General features: G+C 39.7%; 2 protein-coding genes across 2 annotated transcripts; both read right to left on the bottom strand.

The window, feature by feature from the left end:
• Positions 1-3,065: 3,065 nt before the first annotated feature.
• Positions 3,066-11,491, bottom strand: LOC137173608 (zinc transporter ZIP12-like). The gene is made up of 12 exons (XM_067578506.1): positions 10,947-11,491; positions 9,785-10,123; positions 9,495-9,702; positions 8,285-8,448; positions 7,982-8,153; positions 7,170-7,342; positions 6,907-7,062; positions 6,608-6,688; positions 4,403-4,475; positions 4,101-4,259; positions 3,803-3,990; positions 3,066-3,649 (listed from the first exon to the last, which is right to left on the bottom strand). The coding sequence occupies exons 1-12, from the start codon at positions 11,382-11,384 to the stop codon at positions 3,521-3,523; spliced, it is 2,280 nt and encodes a 759-aa protein (XP_067434607.1). The 5' UTR covers positions 11,385-11,491; the 3' UTR covers positions 3,066-3,520.
• Positions 11,492-13,722: 2,231 nt separating this feature from the next.
• Positions 13,723-27,861, bottom strand: mrc1a (mannose receptor, C type 1a). The gene is made up of 30 exons (XM_067577454.1): positions 27,674-27,861; positions 27,135-27,536; positions 25,296-25,469; positions 24,573-24,728; positions 24,376-24,489; positions 24,057-24,197; positions 23,766-23,948; positions 23,362-23,519; positions 23,137-23,253; positions 22,914-23,029; positions 22,531-22,679; positions 21,445-21,644; positions 21,247-21,359; positions 21,071-21,152; positions 20,838-20,982; positions 20,695-20,733; positions 20,384-20,547; positions 20,147-20,211; positions 19,875-19,975; positions 19,636-19,775; positions 19,318-19,426; positions 19,025-19,197; positions 17,584-17,689; positions 17,174-17,406; positions 16,918-17,083; positions 16,645-16,797; positions 16,438-16,554; positions 14,468-14,626; positions 14,357-14,389; positions 13,723-14,258 (listed from the first exon to the last, which is right to left on the bottom strand). Exons 1-30 carry the CDS (start codon positions 27,741-27,743, stop codon positions 14,026-14,028), a joined length of 4,311 nt encoding a protein of 1,436 aa, XP_067433555.1. The 5' UTR covers positions 27,744-27,861; the 3' UTR covers positions 13,723-14,025.
• Between the last annotated feature and the right edge of the window lie 52 nt (positions 27,862-27,913).

The raw sequence follows: 27,913 nt of genomic DNA, 5'->3' as shown, positions 1-27,913 counted from the left end.
AGTGGAGTAGAAAGTACAATATTTCCCTCTGAAATGTAGTGGAAGTATGAAGTAGAATCACATGGAAATACTCAAGTAAAGTACAAGTACCTCAAAATTGTACTTGAGTACAGTACTTGAGTTGATGATTAACTTAACACCCCTTGAATTAAATCTTGCTTAGTGGTTTAACTTCTCACCTTGCTGCAGTGATGCACACGTGTACTCCAGGACATCGTGACATCACTGTTGGGTGTGGTTACAGGTGCAACAAAGCACACTTCTCTGACCACAACATTACAGGTAAAACAGGCTTGAAAATCTCAACCAGAGAGGGCAGCAAAACACTTTAAAACTCTTTGAATTTGGCATCGAGAAGGCAGATCTTTGGCAGAAGAAGGTCACTGGTTATATTGTACACTGGGGTTGATTGTGAGTGAGGAGCAGGTGGAAGAAACAGGAAATTAGGTCAGATGATAGCTGCAACTATAGCAACACAGGGAAGGAAAAGATTAGCTTTTTTAGTATGAAAACCAACAAAGTTTATGACGTGAACTGCAGGCAGAGCAGAGAGGAGAAGATGAAAGTTCAGCATGAGTCATGATATTATTCATCACCATTGTTTTAGTTGTCATTAAAATTGTCTACATAACTAATCCCTGACTGTTGCGGCCTAATTGTGGTGAATAATCTCAAACAAACAGCAGTGATGGGATTGGGTGGGTGAAATGAGACCATTCAGACCACACACTGCAGCTGAACTGAACCCCTCCTCAGACTTATTTTACCACAATAAGCCCTGAAATTTTGTGATTCATTTCTGCCCTCTAGTGGTGTCATGTGCACATGCATTTTAAAGGGACACTCCACCAATATTTAGACATCAAAGTCAGCTTACCACTCCACTCCACCATTGTTAGTCCAATTCAACGTGTGAAAACGGATGAATAATGTCCTCTGTGGCTCTGGAGGGAGCTTTCTAAAGTCTGAGAAAACAACCCTGATGATGGTATCTCAGCTGGGACTTGGAGACAGAAAACCTGCGTCAAAATTTGCGTTGAGTTTGCAGGGTGTGGGCATTTATCAAGTCTGGATAGTCTAACAAAATATGCTATGAAGGTGACATTATGGGAAATGTAGGATGCAGTGTTTCTGGAGGATATCTCTGCATCTACAGCTACAATTTTGACCATTTATTAACAAATCTGTCTCTCATAAGTCCACCAACTTTATGGAATTACACTACTAAATTGGTGGAGTACACCTTTAACTAGAGACTAAACTACACATTGCCATTATCTGTGTTAAAACCAACTGTTTTTCAAAATAAAGAAACTTGCCTCAATTTAAGACTGATGCTTTCCAACATTTCATTTATATTAAGTCCCGAGTGAATACAACTAAAATGTCTTACTTCCAGCAGGTTGATCCCATGCGGTTTATAACAATAACAGGTGCAAAGGATTATTCTAAGTCAGATCCTTTCAAATCAAAGGAAAAACCCTTTTATATTTCCTGTTTTGTGTCTCTCTTTTTCCCATCATTTGTGTGCTCTGCTGCCTCGGTGACCCCGGAGCTGATCTCGTCTTCTGACAGGACTCTGCTGAACAAGTGAGGATACTCGGTGTTCACACCAACATGGCCCAGATAAAAAGACCCTTCCTTCCTCCATCCTGGCAGCAGCTGCCTTGAAAAGATGCGCACATGCCAAAACATTGCTCTTTGGTGCAAAAGAACAGATCCACACACAAACCAGTAGGCCTCAAGCTTTCCTGGAAATGCCAGAGGTTGGCACTTCCAAAATAACAGCAGAATTGCTAGAATAAGTGAAAAATGCAATGGACTTCCTCCAATTGTTTGAACATTACTCGGGAAGTCACAATAAATGGTGTCAGCTTTTTTCTGCAGTGATAGCCAAATAATCTCATGACACTGTCAATATAAAAGACGTATTGCACTGTGATAGTGAGCTTAGGATGGGAAATTAACATAATCGGCATAATGCAAATGGTGCAATGAAACTAATCCCCCACACAAATAATGAAAGGGCTTGACAGCTGTTTGCTCAAATTTTACAGAAATATGTTGATGATGTGAACACCAGAATTAAATCACAGCAAGCCGATTAAAAAATCCCTCTTAAGCTCACCCTTTCTTTCAGTCTCACAAATCCAATTTAATGTACAAATAAGTTGATTTGCTGTGTTTCATTTATGTTATTGTGCTGATGCATTCATCATATTCTCATCTTCCTCCACCTCCTTTTTTTACAGGCCCACTCTGGCTGGTAAAGAGCATGTGCGCTGTGTGGGCCGGATCGCTCCACATGCAGTTTCTGTCTTGCACAGCGAGCATTAGTCATCCAGGTTGGTGGATGAACAGAACAAGTAGCTCAGGTGGGTGGAAGTGCCCTCATATTGGATCACAGAGAGGCCTTGAAAAACAAAGAACAATGCCTCCGAGATGAGATGCTGAAAGAGAGCAATGTTTGTCTAAAAGCAGGGTTTCAAATATCAACATATTGTAGAGCTGCTTATGTCTCACAAAGAGGTATTAGTCCTTTCTTTTGCACCTAATATTAGAGGGTATTATCCTAATATTTTTTCTAATAAAACTATGTAATTTGGTACGAATTATAGGGAAAAAATGAATAAGTTCCTTGAAAGAAAAGCTCAATTTAAACCCAAGTAAATGTTCATTCATTATTCATTTATTATTGGAAGCTTTGATTTTTCATATATGTTGAATTGTATGCAGACAAATTCCATATTTTTGCACATCTAACACTACAGTAAGTCATGACTAAAAGTGTGTAGGTTACACTAGCAATTAATTACATTTAATTACCTGGAGGTGTACCATTTGAACTCTCTATTTTCCCTATAATTAGTACCAAATTTAGTACCACATATAAAACATACAAACTACATACTTCTCTCAGGAAACGTCTTAGGACTTTTTAAGAAATTACGCCCCTGTAAAATATAAAATAAGACAATGTACAAAATCAACAAAACCCTCATGAACTCGATGCCTTTTAAATGACATATTCCCTTATTAGTATAAAGACACTGACATACAAGTAATAAACAAGATTTACAACACTTTATATTTTGCAGGTGACAAATTACTTAAAAAAATGATTTGATTGTCTGAGGCAACAACATATTTATATTTCACAGAACAACAGATATGCACAATTGTACCTGATGCTGCCAAATAAGGTAATAAAAGGGTAAACTAGACATGTAGCGTCCAGACACAGGTACCCATGATACATAACATACAAAAATAAATCATCATGTATAAAAAAAAAGACAGGATTCATACAGCTAACGTACTGTGCATTTGTTATCCATTGTTGAGATGACAACACCATGAAATACTCACTCTTTGACCAAGAATGACTTGTTCAAATATCCTGTTTGCACACACTAACACTTGCATGAGCGTACAGTTGGAGATAATAATAAACAAGTCAATGACAATTTCAAGAAACACAAGTCAGCTTGTTGTTGAATACATAAAGGCTTATGTGTGTTTAGAATTTGAGTTCATGTTCAAAGAGCGCCAGAAGCAAAAGACAAGCCCAACCCATCAAGAGACCGAGGTTCTGCAGGAGAAACATGAGACACGGTCTGTTGGTCTTCACTCGACTCATCTCTGGAAGCTGATGGAAGAAAGAAAATAAGTCAATAGTTTTCATACACAGATGGGAATATAAGTAAGTCACTCAGTGCGCCAGTGTGGCTCATTGATGTGTTTTTAGCCATGCTAACATATAGAATACCACTGGCCTTGTCCTTTAAGAAGGCTCCCTTACCATTTCTACTAGTGACAAGTAGAGAAAAATGCCAGCAGTGACAGTGAAGATCCACTGCTGCACCTCTATCTCTGCGGAAACAAACAGTCCGATGTAGAGGCCCATGAAGGCCGTCAGAGCGCTGAGAAAGTTCATTAGCACAGCAGTCTTCACAGAGAGTCCAGAGCTGAGCAACACTGCAAAGTCCCCTTGAAAACAAAAGCAGAAGAGATAAGTCGGTCAGTCAAGCAGAGTGTTTCCTGGCCTAAGCCGAAAAAACAACAGAAGCGTTCCCAAACTAATCACCGTGACCTCTCACCCATCTCATGCGGGATCTCGTGGCACAGGATGGCCACAGTTGTTGCCATGCCAGTCTCGGCTGAAGAGGAGAAGGCTGCGCCAACAACCAGGCCATCGGCGAAGTTATGAAGGCTGTCTCCCACAATTACCATCACAGCCAGCAGAGGAACCCCTTGTCCTGGGAACACAAGGGGAGTCTGTGCCGTCAAAAGCTCATCCTCAGACCGTGACAATCGTTCTGTCATGCCAGGCGACTAATTACAAAGTACATCACATTCATCAGTGCTGTGTAGCTCATATTGAAGGAGCGGTTTAGCTTACTCTGATGTGAAGGGCTCGTTGTGTCTGTGTGTTCAGGAGATATTTCTGTACACTCCAAGTCATCCACTGGACCCTGCATGATACAGATAATTACTCTCTTAACCTGTGATCCAAAATTGAGAAATTTAAAATAGACTGACTTTATGAAAATTACAGCACAGTAGGGATAGAACGGTTGAGGTTGCTGCCTCTTTTGGACCTGCGTCTGTGTCTGAAATGGTCTAGTTTCGAGCGTATGTATTCGACTTTATGTACATGATTCAACACAAGCATGAAGTGCTTTCTCAATGATCCAACACTTCTCATTCTCCAACATCCTACGTGCCCTGTTCCTTTACTCCCTCCCACACCACTCTTCATTTCCTGTTACATAAGAGCAGAGCTGGAAAATTGATTTCAGTGAAATTTGAAGTTAAATTGTTTTCAGTCTATTTTTGAACACTGAAAATGAATTAAATGGATTGATGTGGGCTTAAAGATTTTTTGGATAGATGAGCTGTAATGTCCCCAAACTTGTCCAACTGTTGTTATCAGCTGAATGCTGTTTATAACAAGCGCATTAGTGCTTTCTTGATATTCAGATGGAGGAGTAGTGTGGGAGTGGAGCATCATTGGGGTGAATGAAACTATATTGACTTTATTTAACTCTGCAGCTGTACAACACAGAGAACACAATATTTAACCAATGCAACAACTCAGCTGCTACCAGAGAGGCATCTTGGTTTTTCTTAAAACAATTGGGAAAAAACAGGTTTTTCTTAAATAATACATTGTAATAATACATTGGAAGATTTGCTCCAAATGTGCTTACAATGAAACCCAAAGTGATTGGGTACAAAATCAAAAGTCCTTTTGTTGAAACAAAATACATATTTAAAAGTTTATCTTAAGGTAATATGAAGTTTCAGCAGTCTGAGTTAGTCAAAAAAATGGATATCTTCAACAGTTACAGTCGTTTCAGTAAAAATAAATCTCTCTTTGTGTCTCCACAGACAATGTTCAGCTGCAGTGGAAGAACTGTAACAAAAAGAAGGACTTTGGCACTAAAAAGACTATAAGTTTAAAAAAACCTTGACTTGATTTGACTTTTGTTTCAGTGGTTACAGGTGTACTCACTTTTGTTGCGTTGAGGTTGTACTTTCAGGTCTGTATTTTCAATTTAGCCTCTCTAATCTGTTTGTTTTTACTTATAACTAAGATCAAATACCCTGCACTCCACCCTTAAAATACTACAATTATTATGATGATACAATGCTGAATCATTTAACATTTTAGTGATATCGCACAGGGGCGTTTTGTTATGTAACTGAACTTCTGTTGAAGAATTAGTTTGAACTTCAAAGTTGTCTCACGAGTTTTAAAAATGTAAAACTAAGTTAACTCAGCTTGAGGTAACAAGTTCAATAAATGTAAGGAATCAACACCTGTTCAGTCATATTGATAAGAGGTTGCAGTCAAGTTTGCTTTTCATTTACATTTTCTCATTTGGAGGAGACAGTTACTTTGTCATAAAGATCTTAATGCTGCAGATTCTACATCTAGATCTTCTAGTACCATGTTGTACCAGATTCAGTACAGAGACAACATGCAAAGCTGCTAAAAGTGACTAGCAGTTGCTTTTTATTTGGGGATAGTGATTGAATTTGATCTTAAGCTTCATCGTGGTTTGCATTGTTTCCATGATTATGACAAGAAACAACCATGACTTGTGTTAACATGTATTAAAGACATACATGTACATCTTCTTGTTAATACAAAAAAAGAAGAGTCTTTGGAGAGTTTAACTCTCAAATAATGCATGCTGGGAAGTCTGCTGACATGCTGATCATACTTCTTCAAAAATGTAATTTAATGAGTTGAGTGATCTCTCAGCAGTACATTTAACCAACTCTTTCAAAAAACATAGTTGAATATATATATAACATATATTTATATAATAATTTATTATACATAATAAAACTACTTATTTAAGTTAATGACAAGAGATTAGTTGATTCCACTAAATTCTTGTACAATATTTTACAGTGAGTTAAACTTTTCTTTCTTTGATATTTTTCCGTTTAATATCCAGGAACTGCCTTGTCATGGTTGCCACGGTCTGCTCCGTAACAAAGTAAACAATAGAGATGATGACAGGAACCAGGATTTCCCAGCAAGAACACTATAAGAACATGAAAGGTCAGTGTGGGTTGTGATGACACTCACCAGCTGTATAGTGGAAATGGATTTGCCCCTCTGTGACTGACCATTGCAGTTCAGCTCTAAGGTTAAGTCACTGGAATGACCCTGCGGACAAAAGAAAGTCCACTGCTGCTCAACAATCAGCTCTGCAAGAATTCAGCCTCAGCACATAAACTTGCTTGTTTATGGGAAAAAAATCTGATTAGATAAAGAAAATCAGCGACAACCTTGTCCAACATAAACATTCCTTTCCCCCCCGTACACTTCATTGTGTGTATTTTGCTATCTGCTTAACTTTTGCATTATTAAATTAAAACTCTTACATGGTCATGAAAAGGAACCAAAAAGGAGAAGATTCTTTCAATGAGGAAAAAGCCGTAGATCCCAGCGATCATGCCAAGGATCTTCCACAGATACTCCTTTCCTTCGGCGTAGTGCTCTACATCATGACTGTGAGTGTCGTCATGGAGGCCAAGGATCTCCAGGAGGAGACAAAGAGGAAACTGTTAGACATTTACTCACCAGGCGAAGACATGGCATCTCCATACATCAGTAACAGAAGACAGTGCAGCTTTGTGTTGTATACCTGTGGTATGAGGTGCAGGAGCGCGTCTCCTGAGAGAGTTCCCACTGCCAGGCCAACAAACAGCTGCAGGATGAGCGTGTAGGTTTCCTGGCAGGAGTTAAAGAAGATCAGGCAGATTCCCAGCATGGAGCCCACCGTGATGAGCAGGACAGCAGCCGTGCTGTAGCCATACTCTGCAGAAAGGAAAGGCTTTTGAGCGTTTCATGACCAAAAATATAAATTTTATGAAGCTTCAAGCTGAAGCTCAGTTTTACAAGGACTGCATTTGAATATCTTTATATGTTTGTATTTGTTGCTCTGCACCAAACCTAACCAAATAACTGTTTGATTATATGTTCCTTTTTTATGTTTCTTTTACCTGCTCGTTATTCTTGCTTGTTTCATCTTCTCTGTCTGATGTTCATGATTACACTGGATTGAATTAGCTTTTTTTTGGAGGGACTGTGCACATATCTATTTAGTTTTATTACTGTGTGTATCTTTCTATGATTGTGCAAATACACAACTAAAAGTCCATGATGCAATTTTTTTATCATAAGTGTCAATTTACAGCCCTTTTCCTTTTGCAAGTCATTTATAACCAATTTTCTGAATGTTTTTCTCAGTCAATAATATGTGTCATAATATGTATGAATTTGCAATTCAGTGCAATTGATGACGTAAAATAAAACATTTCATGTAAAAGGTCTACCTCGATCCAGTAAACAAAAAGTCACAATTAAAAAAAGGTTTATTCAGCTGCAACTTCTGTATATTGTGTTTATTAGTGATTGTGTGCTGTGGAGAGAAAACAATGCAGTAAAATGTCTTACTCTCGAGAGCAGTGGGCAGAGATCCTCTTGGTTTTTGCTCTGCAGTCTCACAGGCATTGCCTAGCAACTGCTGAATAATGGCTGGACATATTTGTCTGAAGTGCTCCTTGGAAATTGGCAAATGTGGATCCAGGGCAAAAATATCCACCAACTGATTGGCTGAAAAACATACCTGATTGGATTTAAAGGAAAAGACAAATTTGGGAATCAGTAGGAGGCTCATCAAATCAGTACCTGCAGCAATATAATAGTCACGCAGTATGTTTTGAATCTCAGTACCGAATCTTCTCCTGTAAACTTCACCTGTGCCCAGTCTCTGCTTACTCCCTTAGTGTCTTGGTTGCAACCATCCAGCGGATGCCCCGCCCCTGTCTGCAAGCTCCCAGTGATGCTCCGCCTCTTCCTGTGGTGAGAGTGTGCAGCTCCTTCCCGTCCGACACCCAGCTGATGAAGCAACTCCTCTAAGTCTAACAGAGAAATGGCACCAACTCAGATTAATCTAAATTAGTCAGGGTTCCAAATCAGATTATTGTTTTAAAAAATGTGGACAAAATACTGTACGTGGTATTGAGATTTTGGATTGAACTTGCTTGTTGAACAGGTAACCAGCATGTTGTGCCAGTATTCAATAATCATTTTGAGTCTTTTCATGTAAAAGATCATTTAATTTATTTTTAGAATGGTCTTTAAAAAGCCTTTAAAAACCAGACTAATGAAAATCTCTAAGGTGGGTTAATTGCTCTTTCAAGCACGACTACTCATTCTTCATAGTCAGTGGCAGCAAAAGGAAATATAGAGACGATAAAGCAGCTATAATTTCAAAATAACAATGGATCAAATGACTATGTGTAATATGAAAGTGTTGCTCGTAGCGATGAATCCACAGAGAACCCAACTCCACCGTTCCCTCAGCTTTATAGCGAGTTTCAGCTCATTGGTTTGATTTTCTGGCCTGCAACTTTGATTGAGTCTCAGTGCTCTCATCGGCATTGAATACATGTTTTCAGTGAGAAAGCTCTAAAAACTCACTGTATGCTACCTGCCCAGCACTAAATGTCAGTCAGACAAAGTTAGCAACTATCTGGTGAGCATAGTGCAGCATTAAGCAGCTAAAGAGCCAAATATTTCCCTCGGGCGTTGGTGGAGACCAAAAACAGAGCTAAAAAGAGATTGAATATTGGACTTACATTTGTTGGGTAGCCAAAAACAAGTTTCCAAATGAATGCTAATGTTGCTCTCTCTCTGCTGGATGTGTCAATGACTATCTTTTTGCCAATCAGTTAACTTAAAGGGAGATAATATGTAAGTATTGAGTTCACAGTATGTTTCTGCCCCCCCCCCCCCCCCCCCCCACAAAAAATGAGCTAAAGTTATTTCAGGTTTTAATAACAGAAGGAAAGAGAATAAGATTCTTTTACAGGTTTTTTATGTAGCTATGGTTATTAGTCTGCTTCATCATCAAACATCAGGTTAGTGTGAGTGTATAACAAGTTGAATATACTTATAAACTTACCTATAATCTGCAGATTACTAGTGCAATTTAGTGAGTGAAAGATATAGTCAGTAAAGAAGGCAGGCGATGGAAGGTTCCTCCGGCTGAAACAGTGACCCTGCAGGATGTGGCTGATGATGGCTGCGGCCAGTTTGGGCACCGAAGACGCACCAGCACCTGGATTTTCTTTGTTGTTAACATCTCCGAGGAGATGTGCAGCATCAATACACTGTGGGATCAAAGGTGAAAGTATGATATCCAGATCTGCACCAGTCAAGAAAGGATATATCTGTCAGATAAAAATGTCTTACTTGTAAATCAGATGAGGTAGAGGCGTCTTGGCTGGAGGGGTTGTAGTGTTTGTTGATGAGCTGCAGAATAGTTTCTGTCTCACTGGATGATAGGAAGCGGTTGTCTTCAGCTGGGTGTAGATTGATGAGGGCCAAAAGGTAGAACTGATAGTTCCCAGATGAGGAGGAGGAGTAGGACGAGGAAAGGGAGGAAGGAGAGGCAGAGTTGGACACGCACAGATCTTGCAAGTTAATAATGTAGTACAGCAGAACAGTGGACATCCGCTGGAAGTCCTCCTCAGTAAGGTAAGCCTTCCCATCATCCTCCAGCACAGAGAGAGCTACGTCTGGTGTCAGGCACTGTGACAAGAAGAGGACCACAAGAGTAAAACGGAACCATTTTTAGGCAGATATTAAGGACAGAATACTGCAAAATAACACAAACTAATTTTCATATTTGATGGCAAACGGTGCAAAATCTGGATTATGGTGTTCAGTCATGTGAGCGCTGACTGACCTTAGATTTGCATGTCAACATATTGTGAAAAAGAGGTCAGCTTTATAAAAGGCCTATTTTATTCCTGCGTACACTGTACTGAGCTTCTTGGAAAAGGAGTAGCTTTGTGCTGCTGCTTGTATTTTGGTAAGTTGAGCCCAATGAGACCCACACACAAGAATATAGGCAACTGGGAGAGTGTGTTAGAGAGAGCACACTGTTCAAACAAAGAAGAAATTTAAGTTGCTTTCTTAATTCATAAATCTCACTCTAGATTTTTTTCAAGGCTCGACACACACACACACACACATACACACATAATCCCATTGTCAGTCAACCTGCACAAACATGTGAAGTACCTCTAAGTCCACTCTATGGAGTTTATTATGTCAAACTGAGGGATGTCTAAAGCCACTCAGCATGAATGCCCCATAGAGGTCAAGGACTTAAGCCTCCACATTCACTCACATTCCAGCCATAATAAGCATGTCTCCTGGAATAAGCAGGCAGAAATGGGATGAATACATAATAAGCACTTAGCATATTAGATGTAAAAGTTGTAGCTTTTGTAGGGATGTGGGAATCGGGAGAATCTTTTCAAATAATCTAATTTATATATGTACTATCATGTCACAAAGCACTTAGTGAGCTTGGTTTATCATGTACAGAGACAGGTGAAGGCCTTACCTTGTCACAGACGTCCTGAGTGTTGCCAGTCTGCTCTGCGCAGTGCACCGCCCGCAGCAGTGTGGTGATCAGGATACCTGTGTGGTTCTTCTGGAAACGAGGTTCATCATCAGTACTCAGGGGCAGATTCAAGGCCCTTTGAGCCTCCTGCAGGTGCCCCCGCTCCTGCCCTTTCACCTCCAGGACGCTCCCCAGCAGACAAAGAAGAAGCAGCAGCAGCAAAAGGGGAGCACTGCTCCTGAAGTGCATGTTCCTACCGAGGCCGTCTGACTCCCTCAAGCTCCCAGGACTGGCAAAGGGCTTGACAGACAGCAAGAAGGTGATGGAGAGAGAAGATAGACAAGAAAATTGAGAGAAATTTGAATGACGGCGAACGAGAAGAGGAGAGGGAAAGCTTCTAAAGAAGAGCAGCGGATGTGTTCTTGCTGAGAGAGGCATTAATAATAGGCACGCCTGATCTGGTGGAGGACAGGAGGGCTCGGTGGGCACCCTTCAGCTGAACCAGCCCTTACAGTGACGAACGGTCAGCCAAAGCCTGGGCCCCTCAGTCCACAACAAAAGGATTAGTGCAGGCAAGTGAGAGAGCACAGGGGCAGGGAGAAGGGGGCATGAAGGGGGAGATTGTAGGGAAAATAATTAGTATTGAGGAAAAATTACAGTATGCTACAGTTGCAAAAGGAAGCTGGTGCAAAATAAAAAAGGCAAATTAGGAAAAAGCTATTATTTAATGGCTCAGAGAAAGAGAGACCCAAACAAAACAGTTCCCCTAAAGTGCACAAGTACCACAGAGGTCACTGGAAATGCTGAAACACCTCTTCAGTTACAATTTAAGAATGTCCTTGAATCTTTTTAAAACTGTCAGTTTTCATAATGGTCTGAATATCGAGCTGGTTTCCTTATTTAGAAGCATCAGTTGTTTTGCAGCGAGATGTGAGTGAGTACATGTGGTATGTTGACTACGAGCCCCACTGCCCCCCAAAGCACCTGTGACATTCAAATTGAAGGTTTTCTTATTCTGTATTTGTATGTTTTATCTCAGAGTCATCAGAGATCAAACATACAGAGCAAAATATGCCAAGCTTTCTCGCAACACATTCCAACATCCTCCCACACTGTACAACCTGCAGGTCAGACTGACTGAGCAACATAACTGTTGTTGAAAAATCCTAAAAGCTACATTAATACCTGGGATGTAATGGATGAAAAAGCACACCGGATGAAGCAGGCCTACCTCTCTTCCCTCTTCACCCCTCAGCTGCTGTAACTAGGTTTGTTTTCCTCCTCCGGCAGGATAAACAGAAGATCCAGTGCTTGTTTGGGGAGAATTCCTGGGCATTGGTGTTGTTGGTAAAACCCTCTTACGAGAAGTAAGAATTGAGTAAGCTCCTGAGGATTAGCTGCGGCAGCCTGAGAGGGCTGTGGTTGCCATGGAAAAGGCTGCCTCATTTTCAACAATGAGGTGATGGGGGTGGCCAGCCGCTGGTAGAGGTGATTGTAAGTCTGGTGCCTGACAGACTAATATTTTTGAACTTTCTCATATCTAGCCACCTGTGAGGCAGTATTTGGGTGGATGTCAGGATTACTGCTGAGCCCACTAGACAAAATAGCAGACATGCTTTCCTTAAAGCATGCTTTCCTCTGTCACATTACAGGGGTGTTTTGGTGACTACTATAAATCCCACTTTCAAAGGACACTATACAAGGGAGTCATATTAGGCTAATAACCATGTATTGTCTGGCAATCATCATTTTTATAAGTTTTCAAGGCAGCATAACTCTCCTTACAGAGGTGGAAAGAGGCCAAATACACTGCCTCACACACAAAAGTGACCAGGTCCGGGGGGGGTTCTAAGCCCCCGAGAAGATTAGACATCAATATACTGTACATTTGACAAACACAGAATATGATGTTTTAAGGCAGTGAAAACAATGTGTTGCGAGAAAACATTTGTAATAGAAAGAAACATTCCTGTGTTTGTGTTAATAGAGATATTTGAATAAAAGAAATAGTATAAAGCCTGTTTAGTTAGTAGCAGCACAATGTCATACTTTAGTGTTGTGGTTTATCTAGACATGTGAAAAGCTAATATGGGAGAGTTGAAACAGCCAAACAATAGAATCTGTTATATTCTGTTAAAACATTCAGCTAAAATGTGGAGGTGTGATGGCAGGATAATGCCACAGCTTGGCACAGTGTGGTGTGTACTAGAGAGGAGTTTTCTTGTAAACAAACAAGAAAACTGTCAGTTTTATTTTTCTGTTTTCTTACAGAAAATAAAAATGACAGTATCAAAGGTGATTGAAGATCGCATCATACCACCTCAGGCAGCCAAGCAAACACCCACTTCAGCTTTAAACTTCTGCTTCAATAAACGTTTTAACATAGTTTTCAGGACCAACAATAACACATAAACACCCATGAAAGTTATCAAATGTTTGACTATAGTGTGGAAAGGTTTCCTTTGTAGACGAGCTCAGTGCCAGAACTTCATTTTAGTCACCTGTATATATACTTCTCAATGCATCTCATCACAGTTCTCCGTAATTCTTGGTTAGACATTGTCGCTACGTTCATGGTCTATTAGAGGGAAAATATGAAACAAAGAGGACAACTAAGTTTTCTTTATATCATTTCTTTTATTTTGCATCTATTTACAATGTCGTATGCCAAAATAAGTTGATGAACAGCCCATAGAGAATAATAACAAGCAACAAAGTTGAGAAAGATCTGGCTAATTTAATTTAATTTAATTTGTCTTGATTTTTAATGGGTCCACAACTAGTTTCTTAAAGCGTTGATGTTAGGAATGTTCTTAGTTATGTTGATTGGTAGTAAAAAAATCTGTACACATTTCACAAATCACATGATCATTAAATTCGTAATAGATTGTACACTTATGTTCTTGTTACTATAGTGCAGTGCCAGTGATTGCATGGATTATTATATAATATTTATTAATCATTATCTTTGATCCAGTCCTCTGTAAAATGGAAAAAACACCACAGGGTTTGGTCGAGAAACCAAGATAAAATCTCATATAATTTTCATAGCACTGATTATTGCTCATCTCACGTCTTTCTATGCTTGTTCATTTTGCTCTATGTTGGCCACCAGGCCCTTGGTGTCTACAGTGGCTCGGATTGGATTGTTGAAGTACAACTTGTTGTCGAAGGTGCATTCTCCCAAGACAGGGCTGGGTATCCGTTTACGGAAAAGGAGGAAGGCTCCGAGTCCCACTACAGCAATTACTACCAGTATTATAGCCACAGTGATACCAGCAGACCCATGTGAAGCCTTTTCAACGACGTGTGCTGAGGAGACAAAACACGAAGAAGCGTTAACAGTGACATGAAACTCAAGTTTGAAAAATCATATTTGATATATCTTAGAAAACATTTTAATAACTTACCAACAGATGGAGGCTTTTCTGTTGGTGGAATAACTGAAAAAAAAGATTAATTGCTTAGTGTTGGTGACTGATGGACTTCTCTAAAATTACATAACAGTTGAATAAACTTACCTTTGGGTGTTTTGCAGATGTAAGACCTGTATCTGCTGCAGCTGCTTGTACTCCATGTTCCACTGTCAGAGTGGATATCCACACATGAATCTGACTTTGGCATCCCCGTTTTCCAATTGGTATAGTCCACAGCACTGCTATCGATCCACATCCAATTACCTGGAACAAGGAAACTCATTATCTAACTGACCAAGCAGCACACTGAGACACTGTAAACTTAAGCTCCAGCCTGTGCCTCCCATGTACTGTCATTACTTTTGAGCTTAGCATCCAATCCATGATTCTGAAAGGCTCTTCTAACCACCTGTATAAAGAATATTCACTGTGTTGTGTGCATGGTAATAAAGGTTTTTAACCTGTTTTCCCTAACTGCGACTCTATTTTCTTATCCAAACAAAGATGGTAACCAGTTTATCTTTGCTCAGTATGATGAACGTGAGGAAAAATGCACTAAATGAATCAGTCCCTATTGATGTTACTTTCTATTATCTTATATTTTTATAAAATGTTTTGTATTTTTCTTAAGTGTACGTATGTCCTTTCTGGCTACCTGGATTAGGAAATACAGTCACAACTTGAGACGCTTGTAAAAAGTTGTTTTTTCTTGTGCAGCGGATGGATTTAGTTTTTAACCAGATTAGATTAAAAGAGTCTTTGAGGATTTTGAGAGTGTTGTTAAAAACTTTCCAGTATATATTTCTTTGAAAAATGTAAGCAGTGTAATGGTAATGTAATGATAAAACTGTACATGAGAGACATACTGAGGATACTGCACTGTGTCCCAATCGTATATGTAAAGGGTAAGAAAAATGTGTATACCAGACATAAAAAATGGCATAAAAAGATATTAAAAAGTCATAAGGACTATAGTACAGTACATTGCTAAATTAAAATTAAAATATGTTTAAAAATACACTCCATATATTTTGTATGTTATTATTTCTTAGTGAGAAATAGTGATTAAATCTCAATTTCATTGTACGCTACTTGTTACTCTGTCAGTGAGATACTCAAACAGAACACTAGATGGCGCATAGCGCTTAGGAGGAACCTAAAAACCCCTTATGGGCTTTTCACGCTGCATATTCTTAGTTGACCCTGGGATAACTTAGTCCCTTTTCACAAACACATTGTCAGCCCAGGGTTAACCTAAGCTCAAGGCTATACGATTCACACTGCACTTCTACTAGCTCTGGGTTAAATGTCCATTGGAACACACGACTAATGTTTACATTATTTACTTTAGCCCCGTTTCACACCGGCACGTTTTAGCCCCGTGTTGAGTCGATTTTCAGGGGATAACCCAGCAAACTTGGGGCTAACCCTGCTCCAGAGCAGGGCCAGCAAGCCCTAGATTAAAGTCGGAGTTAGCCCACTTTGGAATGTGCCAGGATTGTGCCAGTGTGAAAGCTTCCTTAGCCTGCAACCTTAGCCCGGGTTAAGAGGGGTCTAAGAATGCTTTTAGCCCTGGGCTAAGTGCAGTGTGAAAAGCCCTTTAGAGTCAAGCGCTGCAGAATGAATCCTGCAGTCGAGCTGAACGCAAGCTAATGTTTTCTACCTCCTTGTTTTTACATAAAGCTGCAGGGTTTATGAACGTACCCCTTTCTGACACCCACCAGGCCAGGGGAAGGCAACATATACAGTATATACCAAATATGTACTTAACTTTATACTATATTGTTTTTGCAGTTACTATACTAAAACATATTTAACTGTTAAGTCAATCAAACTGTGACTTTCCTTTGTGCATTGCATTGTGGGAAATAAGTGTACATCAGCAGCACACTCAAAAATCCAGGCTATTTTAGTATGTATATTGATTGTTTACTTTTATGTCACCACATTCTTGAAATCTGCTCAGGATAAACGTGTACTGTGGAATTCGGGCACAGCTTTTAATTTGTTTATTTGCTGGAAAAACGAATAACAAGACACTGGGGCTGAATTTAACTTTCATAAGCTCTGCTCACCTTCATGGGTCTTATACAGGCCAATCCAGAAGGACTTGGCACCGTCCTGTAGAAGCTCCAGGTTCTGTTGTATGAAAAGACCCTCCTGAGGGTCCTGAATACTCACCAGAGACGCACCTGACAAACACAGACAAATCATAAGCAGCAATTATAGGCTGCAGGATTTTATACATAACTGTTTATTCGTGGAAATTCTGTATAACATACCAATTTTCAGACATTCAACCGAGGCATGGGCCCAGTTGTCCACGACGGAGCTGAGGAAGGAATAACAATGGCCTCTGAAGGGTATCCAGGTTCTTCTCTTCTTTGGTTCTGGACAGTTTCCAGGGAGCTGTGGGGGCTCAGTGGGAGCTATGTCTGAAAAAAGAGACAGCAGATTGCATCCCAGTCTTAAAACCATGGGCTAACAATGCTTAGTGTTTGGGTACTGTATGTATGAAGGAAGGAGGGAGGGAAGGAACAGAGGGATTATCTGACCTGGTGACCTCTTGCAAAGGGAGTAGTAGCTGTTGGTACACGGTGCAGTCTTCCATGTTCTGTCCACATCCATATACACACAGCCATAGTTATGTTTAGGTTCATCTGTGCCCCATTTGGTAAAAGACAGAAGCCAGTTATCGACCCACTTGTACCGCCCGCCAGTCTGTGAAAAAGAAATCATTACTTGCAAAGTTTATACAGAGCTAGATGGTCCTTCTCTCAGTTTGAAAACCTGTTTGAATAGACCCTTTACCACATTGCTGTTGAGGCCAATCCACAAAGGCTCATTGTGCTTGGCAATCTGCAAGGTGATGTATGCATGGGTGACGGGGTTCAGGATACTGGCCAGATCTGCATCGTCTGCCTGGCACTGCCTCCTCGCCTCATCCCATCTCATCTTCTGGGCCACCAGTTTGTAGGAGTCATTGCCGAGCTGGTAGAACGCTTTTGGTGACACAGTGGTGGGTGGGACTACAATCTGAGAATCTTTGTAAATAGGACACATCGGTTATTATTAACAGTCATGAAAACATCATTCAGCTGAAAAACCTCTACCATGGCTTTGTAACACAAACTTTGTACCTAAATGTGGTCCCCATTTACATCACATATATGTTTGACAAAATGATCTATCACTACAGTTAATGATAGTGTGTTACTCACCAACGTTTCTTTTACAGATGAAGCCACATTTTGAGTGACAGTCTTCCACCTTCCACGATCCTGTTAGTTTGGAGGTCCCGCCCACCATAATTACACAGTCAAAAACCTATCATGCAGAAAAAGGTACATTAGTTTTCCTTACAGTTACTTTCTTTTTCAATATTAATATGCATTTTTTTTAGTGATTTATACTATTTTACCACCTGATCTTAGAAGGAGAGATTTGTTCATCCAAATCTGAGATTGTTTGAAAATATGAAATGCTCAGATTGCTAACATAACTAACACAAAATATGGCCCTTTTTGACTCAACGAAGATCCAAGTGGGATCGAAATGTCGTTCTATCTGATTCAATTTTGCACAAAGTGTGCAGGCGTTCCTACTTTTTTACACAGACACATATACACATTCTGTATTAAGAATGTGCCGGTATCAAATTTTCACGCTACAATTATCATAGGTAAAAATATCTCGGTAATGGTATTATCATGATAATCACGTTTCCTGAAATCCTACTATTAGTGCGAAAATATAGTTAAATTACTTCACACCATGATTGCCTTGGATTTTATTCACTCAACAGTTGTCTGTATATTGCAGCTTTTTGGACTCTGCATAAGAAATAACATCAAAAATAGTAAAAAAAACTGTAAACAAAAGTAGGTTGTTCAGGGCAGAACAGTTTAAGACAATTAACTGTGAATCGCTTTAAATGCAACTCAGTGTCCCTTAAATTTTTCCTGATTAAATTGATCAATTGATCCCTGGAGTGCAAGGACTTTGTAGTAAGTGTCATCTGCTAGTTGTTAAGAGTTAAATACATTTTAAAAAGGCAGATAAATTTGTAAATGCATAAAGATCATGATAACGGTTATACCGGGCTCTTATAGGCCACTAGTGACCAACAAAATAAAACTGCTAATTAAGGCAGGAGCACTGCTCTGTCACAGTAATGGAAATAGTTGGCTGTAATGATACTGTCAGATGTTTTACTGCAGTATACAGTAGAAATGGTATACCGGCACATATCAATTCTGTATATACCTTTAAGCAGAGAGTTAAATCACTTTACAATAAATTCAGATTTGTTATGGCAATTAGGGCCAACCTTTTGAATATGTGGCTTCCTCTCTACAGATTTTCCATCATCCTGTGTTGTCTTGTAGATGATTGCATAGTGGCAGAAAATCTGTCACTTCAACTGATGTGATTATAATCCAGGCGCTCCCTGACTGATGATTCAAATCATCGACCTTTATTAGGAAGCCTTTGTACATTGTGTTTACATACATATATGTGTGTAAATTATTTATTATGCTCAGTATGCTATCTAGTGATAGTTTTTTTGTTACAGGTTACATTCATGCTTATTTTATATTAAACTGTAGGAGAGAGAGAGAGTAAGACAGAGAAAGCTTTGGACGTAAAAGTTGAAATAACCTCATCCATAAATGAATAGCGCCCATCAGGCACTGTTGTTGGATGCCCTTTGGCCCAGTTGGTGTATGAGACGCCTTTGCCGTCCGTCCACACAAAGTGCATCTCCCAGTTGACATCATTCATGCCAATCCACAAATCCTCATTGTATCTCTGCATCTGTGTTGTTAGGAATGCTAGAAAGGAAGAACCAATAATTCTTTAATTGTGGTTTATTTACATAAGACTTCACTGCTACACAATAAAATGTAACCTTAGACAACCACAAATGTTGCAGCGTTGCTCTCATCACTCACCTTGCTCGCTCTCACTGACGACAGAAACCAGATTTCCTCCCTGGTTTTTGCAGGACGCCCTGGCATTCTGCCAAGTCGCTTTGTCATTCCCCACGATGAATTTGTAGCACTGTGTAAACACCATGAATTTCAAGTGTGTGTTAGAATAACAACTAAAGGAAAACCAGTGTCCATTCAAGCTTGGTCAAAAATACAGAAACACATTTTACCAGAACAGACTAGGAGGAAACCTTTGTCTTGACTAAAGACCTGCATATTATACAGGGTTTCAACACTGTATTGGTGTAATCACTGTTGTACAAAGTTATACATTCTTACCTTTCCTTGGAAAGATACCCATTCTGGGGCACATCCTCCCTTGGGAACAGTGGTGGGGGCCATTGTTGTATTGACAAAACTACTGCTTCTTTTGCAGATAGATGGTAGCTCGATACCACAATTAATATCATTCCAGTAACCTATATGTTTACAGAAAAAAGAAAAAAATGATTATGAAGTAAGATTAACTAATATTTACAAAATCAATACAGTATGGAGTGTCTTTGAATTGGGCTCACCCATGCCCTTGTATATAGTCACACAGTTTTCATCATTGTTAGCAAAGTTGGGCTCGTTCCGTTCCCATGCAGTGTAAGTTACAGGGGTGCCATCCACCCAGCTGAAAATAGAAAGAAGATAATGAACTAGACATCACTAAAAGAAACACTAAAAATGGTTACAAAATCTGCATTTGTGTTTTGTATCAAATGTCAGACTAGAGTTGATGGATGGGTAATAGAGAATAGCCAATATTTCTAGTATTGTGTCTAAACTGTGCAGTTTGATTTACCTAAATGTCTTATCCAAATCCACTGTCAAGCCAATGTAGTACTGTCCTTCTGAGCCTTTTGATATCTGTTGGAGCATAATGGCAAGACAGACATCAAAAACAGTTGTTACACATTTGGTTTTTAGTACTTTTGCCACCACAGTGGATCAGATTTTTGAGAACATACAACATGTTACCATTTTGATCTTCAATGTTTCAACTTTTTTGTTTTGGGGGGAAAAAATCTGAATGTCTTGCCTGTTTCCAAAGGAACTTCCTCTCACTCTCCCCTGTGATGACCGCAAGTTCACCAAAGTTTTTTTTGCAGAATGTTCTGGCAGCGTCCATAGCTAGGTTGTCAAGATTGATGAAATACTGTGTGTCATTGTATATTACCCAGCCATCTTCTGTGGTGTTGTATACTGTAGAAGGAGAAAACAGTTATAAGGTGTCCCACAGATACAGTTTTTGGGATTGATGAAAAAAAGAGGATTAGTAAAAGGGAAAAATTACAACTCGGTAAATCAAGGAAATACAATGAAAGAGAGATAGAGGCTGTTGAAACTTGCCTGTTACAACTACAGCCGGCTCAGGGTTGGGAGTCGCACCTGAAAAACATCAGGGAAAAGTTCTTATTTAACATTATTACAACTACTTTGGACAAATGTCTCTATGTGAGATGGAGATCCATGATGAGACTAGTCAGTGTTACCTTTGTGTATCTGGCAGATCCAGTCATTATAGGACTCACAGTGCCGATCGTTCCAGTGCCGTCCATAATAAAACTGGATTTCTGCACAATGTTCGTTGTTATTGTGGTTGTTCGGTTCCCCATAGCCCCAGTTCTCATAGCCAAACTAGGTTACAGTTTTTGGAAATACACATAATTAGACTGAGAATGACAGTTAGCAAATCATTTTGTGATAACAATGAAGAGCTACATACAGGCGACCCATCAGTCCAGGTAAAACCTTCACTGGTACCCAGGGAACTGAGGCCAATCCAGACTGGATTAGAGGTATGAAACCTTTAAGACAGTAGAAAGCATTGGTATTGATTACTTGAATGGCTGATTAACATAATTTAAAGTCTGATATATATCAGGTGTTAAGCTAACATACGGAGCATTGCTCAGGTCCTGCGAACTGTGTATGCTCATCAAGTTACCACCAATGGCCTTGCAGAAGTCCTGCGCTTCTTGCCAAGTCCTCTTTTGGTCCTTCTTTCTGTAAAGCTTTTCAATAAGCGAAAAAGAGATGTGTTCAGTTTCATGCACTTAAAATTGCACAGATTTCACAGATTATTTCATGTCCTCCTACTTTGTAGCAGACATTCCTTTTGGCAGCAGGGGTCCACCCAGAGGCACAGCTCTGGACCGGGGTGGTGGGGGGAATTGTTGTCGTCTGTACATCCTCTGCCAGCTTCTTGCAGATATATTTCTCCTTGTTGCTGCAGCTGACAACATCCCATAATCCAGCAAAAATCCCTGTGGTCATGGCAACGCATCCTTGTTTTCTGTCTTTTATGAAACACACCAAAAGAAATGGGAGAAATATGGTTAAATTGAGCTCAAAGATGTAAAGCAGTGCTTAAACACATCAAGGAAGATTTAGTGGAGTAAATAATGAATATACAACAATAAATGACAAACAGGACCATTACCATGACTGTAAGTCATGCTAATGGCTCTGTGAGACTGCTCTTAGGCCCTGTAGTGCGTTGAGATAAAATGCCAATGCCAGCAGGTTAACATGCTCACAATGACAATGCTAACATGCTGATGTTTAGCAGATATAATGTTTACCATGTTTACCATCTTAGTTTAATGTGTTAGCATGCTAATCTTTCCTAATTAGCACTAAACACAGCTGAGGTGGCTAGGAATGCCAGTAGTTTTGCAGGTATTTGGTCATAAACCAAAGTACTAGACACATTTTTGACCTCTGACACTAGATGAAAAATTAAGGAATTGCCAAAGTTATTACAATTCACCCTAAAGGGGATATGAATGTCTGTACCAAATTTCATGGCAACACATCCAATTATTTAGGCATTTTACTCAGAACGTCAGAGATGTCAACCCTGTGGAAGTGCTAGAGGAAATGGGAACCATGTGTGTCTGCACTATATGTGGTAATCTATCAAATTGATGTTTAAGTCTGGACCAGAATTGTGGACCGACCCACTATTGTTGCCATCCATAGAGCCATGCCACCACCATGGCTAAAAATAAACCCCATAAACTATTAAATCAACCATATGTAGAGCCTCATGACTCTACCTATCCAATCAACATACAGAACAGTACATACTGTATAACTTGCTGCAGTAGACATTAAAAATAGTAAAACAGTAAGAGTAAAAATTGTTAGGAAGGTCACATATAGTAGAGAAGTGTGCTGTACCTGGCATGCCCACATTGAAATGAGTAAATGTGACCTTTCTCCCGGTGGTCCACTCAAAAGTGTGTTTATCTTCTGTGTTGGACAAACCTGTCCAGAAATACTTTTCTGGTCTCAAACCCACCAAACTGACCAAGAAGGCATTTTCATATCTGCATAAATACATAGAAAAGCAGACAGATGAGCAATGAAATGACTCCCCGATAATAAAATAATGTTAAAAACAATTCCCTTCAATACTACTGCAAACTTATTACAGCATTGAACTCTTGTTCTAAGACTTAAGTTAATCATAGTGAAGGGTGATCTGGTGTTTCAGATCATTTTGATGGTTGAAATGTGGGGGAAAATTACACATAGATATTACAATAAACAATAAAACATACCTGTCAGCCACATCCACAAGGTAAGCACCGGCCTGTGAGCATGCCTGCTTTGCGTCATCGAAAGTTTTTGTCTCAGCTCCAATGTTGTAACAATGTGAACCGAACCTGAATGAGCCCTTAAGATGATAAAAAAACATAAAAACAAAAAACATCATGAGACTAAATCTGACAAATGCTTTGTTTTATAATTACACTTAGATTAAAAGAAAATGACATCACTCACAAGCTTGCATCCAGGGTTGGCTTCCTCATGGGTGCCTTCAGCTGGTTTAGTAGAGGCCTTCTTCTTGCAGATGTATCCATATGTCTTTTCACACATGTGATCTGCCCACTTCCCATTCTGTGTGTAATATACAGAAAATAAGAACACTACCACTTGCATCATCTTCGCTTTCATCAACATCATTTTCATTGGCCCATTTGCTTTTTGGTGAGTGATGGGTGTTACCTTTCCTCTGATGAGGACACAGTCCTCTTGGAGGTTAGTGGCATGAGACGGCTCACCAGTCTCCCACTGGGTGAAGGTAACGTGGGAGCGATCAGACCATTCAAACAGCATCTGGTTCCTCTGATCGTTCAAGCCAATCCAGAGCACATCTGTCGGCACTGAGGTTTATAAATGCACACAGAGATGTGAAGTGGTTATGGATATATTTTCTCTTCTATAATAAATTGTGGTATTCTTTAAGATTAAAAAGGTGTCTTCTTACTACACATTTGGATAAGACTACTTACTATTTTCCATTTTAATGTAATGTTATCATTAAACGTTTCCAAAATTAATACTTTTAGTATAGATTATTGTTGTAAAAACAAATGAATCACTTGAAAAAATAACTTTTGCACACTTACAGTATCCAGATTGAGATATGATGAAGCTCTGCTCTTCTATATTTTGTATGCTGGCCAAATCTCCTCCTTCTTTGTGGCAGGCAGCCAATGCATCGCTCCACATCTTTTTATTCCTCTCCAGGTAGTAACAGTGACCAGCATAAGGAACCCAGTGACTGGGGCAGAAGCTAGGCTGGTCTTGGGCTGTGGATAGAGAACAAAAGAGCTGAGAACATGTTTGGTTTTGTACTATCAGGACACACTAATAATAAATCAGATTTCAGATTATTTATAATTATGATATTCTTTTACTTGGTGGTGGGGGGAGACTGGTAGAGTTTCCTTTGCGACATATGTAACCAAGTTTCTTGGTGCAGGCGCTACTCTCCCATTTTGAGGCTTTTGCAGCATTTATGGTTGCACAATTAAGCCCAGGCTCTGAAGAGGGATGGCCTGTTGGAAACAAAAATCATTTTATAATGTTGAGACATCCATTTATAATTGAATTATTGTAAATAAATATGGTTACTTTGATCATTTAAGCAGCCTTCTGTTGTTATCTTGAAGTAAAACCTTGACATACGGTACAATAATATGTTGCTCTTGTCATACTAAACATGTCTTCACTAACCTGGGGCCCAGTTTAAATATCTGAATGGGTTTCCATTGCTCCACTGCCATCCACTCTCAAAATCCAAGCTGTTTAGTCCAATCCACAGAGATGTTCCCAAAGTGTTGGTCAATCCTGTGTTGCGTTATAATGCATTTAATATTTAATGATATGACATATCTGTAATATGAGTAGCTGATACAAGGCTGACTTTGTACCTGAAATGTACGACTGCTCATGGAGCTCGACAATGCTGAGGAGGTCTGCTCCCTGCTGCTGGCAGCTCTTTCTGGCCTGATACCAGGTTAATATTGACTGTGCGTTCCTCTGATACTGAACCCCTGTGACTGGGTCGGTGTCCCAGCCTGAGGTTCCTGGTTTAGGGTAATAAACACATGGAGTATTACAAATTATAAAACAAAGAGAATTTATTTACTTTATAAAGTAAAGGTTGTATAATATCCGACCATAATGAAAATTAAGGACCAAAAGTGTCTCAAAACAGTAAAAAAACAAACTTAGATACATTTTGAAGATGGAGAAACATCTACTACATGCTTATGTAGTAGGTCATGACACAACATGTTTCACAAAAGATTATAGTAAAAGATTTCTTTTCCCATCCCTTTCCTGCTCCAGTATTGAACAGTGTCAGGGGGAAGACAGGCCTGTGAGAAGAGGAAAATGAGGACAGTGCTGTGTTGACAACTCATGAGAGGAAGCGGTAGTGTTATTCTGTTGAGGTGGGTCAGAAACCAGACCTGTCAGCACTGACCTCTTCAGTGATAGCAAAGAAATAGCAGAAAAACAAGATAATTCTGAGTGATATGATGAACAAGGTATTGTGATATGTTTGGATTGGCCTCTGCCTTCTTGGTCAAATCGTCAATCACAGCAAATTTTAGGCTATCTGTGAGGTTGTAATGATTTGTAACTCTTACCTTTGGTGGGACAAAAGCCCCACTTCTTATCTTTATTGTAATCTGTCTCCGTGGCACACCACAGCTGTCCGTCTGAGCGACCGTCCTTTGTGCACTCAGAGTACCACTTCTCCATAAACTTAAATGGGAACTGACACGGGGTTCCAAATGCATTTCCCCCTATTGTGAAAACCTCTGAGGAGACACAAATTGTACATTTAAAGATAATCAAAAATTTGCTGAACCTGCAAGCAGCCTGTTATTAGATACACTACATGACCAGACACTCCATCATTACACCAATATGTGATTGTTGACCATGGGCATTAATCTACTGCTATAACTGCCTCCATTCTTCTGGGAAGGCTTTCCTCAAGATTTTGGAGCCTGGATCCAGGAATTTGCTCCCGTTCAGCCACAAGAGCATTAGTGATGTCAGCCACTGGTGTTGAGTAAGAAGGCCCGGCCGCCGTCTGCGTTCCTTTTCATCCCGAAGGTGTTGGATGGGATTGAGGTCAGGGCTCTTTTGAGACCAATCAAATTCTTCCACACCAAACTTAGAAAACAATTTCTTTATGGCCCTCACTTTGTGCACGGGACACTGTCATGTTGAAAAAGGTGCCTTCTCCAAAATGTTGCCACAAAGTTTACCATCATAAACACTACCACTGTGTACACAATAGTGTACCATTTACAATGTATGTCTAATCAGCTAAATAAAATAGTTTTACAAATTGGCTTGATCTACCCAAAGCTTTTTCTGCAGCCTGCTCTTGAAATATATATCATATTTTATTAGTATATTACCCTAACAGACTGGTTTAAGATGAGTCACAGATGGGTTTGGGTCTAATTTTCAGTCTACAGATTCAGAAGGACCTTGTAGCTACACTGAGGCAACTGTGTTTGGAGTCAGTTTTTTCGTATCAAACATGCTATACGATACTTGCAACACATCACAAATTGTATCACTCTGGTCTTTGAAATTTAAGTACACGATATGAGCGTGCCCACTGAGTGTTTAACCTGTATTTTTCCTCATTTAGTAAGAAAACGTATTGAAATTTGGACTCATTAGCAAGGCGTATTCGTGTGCTGGGTGTGGGAACAAATAGATGGAGAGATAATATCTGAACCTAAACATAAATTTTTTGAACAGTAGTGTAACCCCATAACACACTGCATGTTGTAATTGGTTGCCCTGTGTTCCAGTGTGGTATAAAGAGAAAAATTAATGCTCGGCAAAGAATCATTGTTTAATGGGCCTTCAGCACTAAGGTAACTCCTCAGTTCAAATGCTGCCACGTTTGGGTGTTTATGGAAGTTTTCCTTTGACGCTATAAATCTCATTTCATTTTTATTTAATTCTAACATATCTTATGGTAAGTGGCTCCATCCAAATTTAGAAACGTGAGAGTTTACGACAACTTACCTAAATCAGTATTAATCATTTATCAATTCTGGACCACAGCATGCTCTTTTAGTGAATTGCGGGCTGATTAGATTACAGATCGATCTTTTATTTACAGCAAGAAAATCAAGAATAAAGGCTATTAATGTCAAATAGAGTTGCCACCAAGTCCATCTCTTGAATAGACCTGTTTCAATTAAAAAACATTTAATCTATAGTCACAGAATGTCTTACTTGGTCTACATGCTATGAATTGCAATTCTAATATAAGTTGATGTATATGTTAAATATAGTATTACTTGCACATAATGTGTTTTTTGTGCAGAAAAAACAAATATGGGACATAATAAACAACGTTGTATTGCAAGACTTTCTGAAACACCTTTCCAGCCTTTCTGGAAAACTGCAACACATTACGGTTAAAATCTTTGCGCACACACAATTCCTACCTTGATACCCTTTTGAACAAATGTCGGTCTTAGTGCCGAATATCCTCCAGCGGCTCCAGAGCCCTGAGCCCTTGTAAATCATAATGTTCCTCTCATTGCGGTTGCCCCAGTTGAAGTGGAGGTCCTGGTCTTTCAGGCCAAAGAGAGTGTCATTCTTACACTGCCAGTGCTGGAGTTCACTGGTCTCGTCACAGTCGAAGAGGAGCACCTTCACCCAGTCTTTTATCTCTGTGGCCCCTAGACAGAGATTGAGCGACAGACTGAGGAGGCGCGACTGTGAGGCCCAGCGAAACTGCTGCTGTTTGGAGTGAGGATCACAAGGGGCCACCGTTATTGAGGTGGCACTCTCCGCCCTTACGCACTTGTTGTGGTTCTCATTGAAGATCAGAAAGGAGCCACTGTCTGGAGCAGAACAGAACAGCCGTAAATATGCCATAATTTCATCAATACCACATTAAAATTCACAATTTTAAATGAAATCACAAAGCTTTTACTCCCAGACAAGCTGATTAAAAGAAAACTTTGTCTGGAGTACCTACCTATATCAGCAGTAATGCAGAGAACTTGCAGGAGACAGAGGATCACAGCAAAATTTAAACAGGGTAACATTATCCTTGGTGTGCTTGCACTCAGCGGAGGATGAGGCTGTTAGAGAGTTGTCCAGTCATAAGAGAGTGAGTCTGGTGTGTGCTAAGGTGTGTAACATAGAGCAACAATGACACAGAGACATGGTGCTTTCCTCCCTAAATCACACTGATGGATATCCTGTCACATGGTAT

This window comes from Thunnus thynnus, chromosome 21, assembly GCF_963924715.1.
Source record: "Thunnus thynnus chromosome 21, fThuThy2.1, whole genome shotgun sequence".
Classification (NCBI taxonomy): domain Eukaryota; kingdom Metazoa; phylum Chordata; class Actinopteri; order Scombriformes; family Scombridae; genus Thunnus; species Thunnus thynnus.
This window is presented reverse-complemented; position numbering and strand designations above follow the sequence as displayed.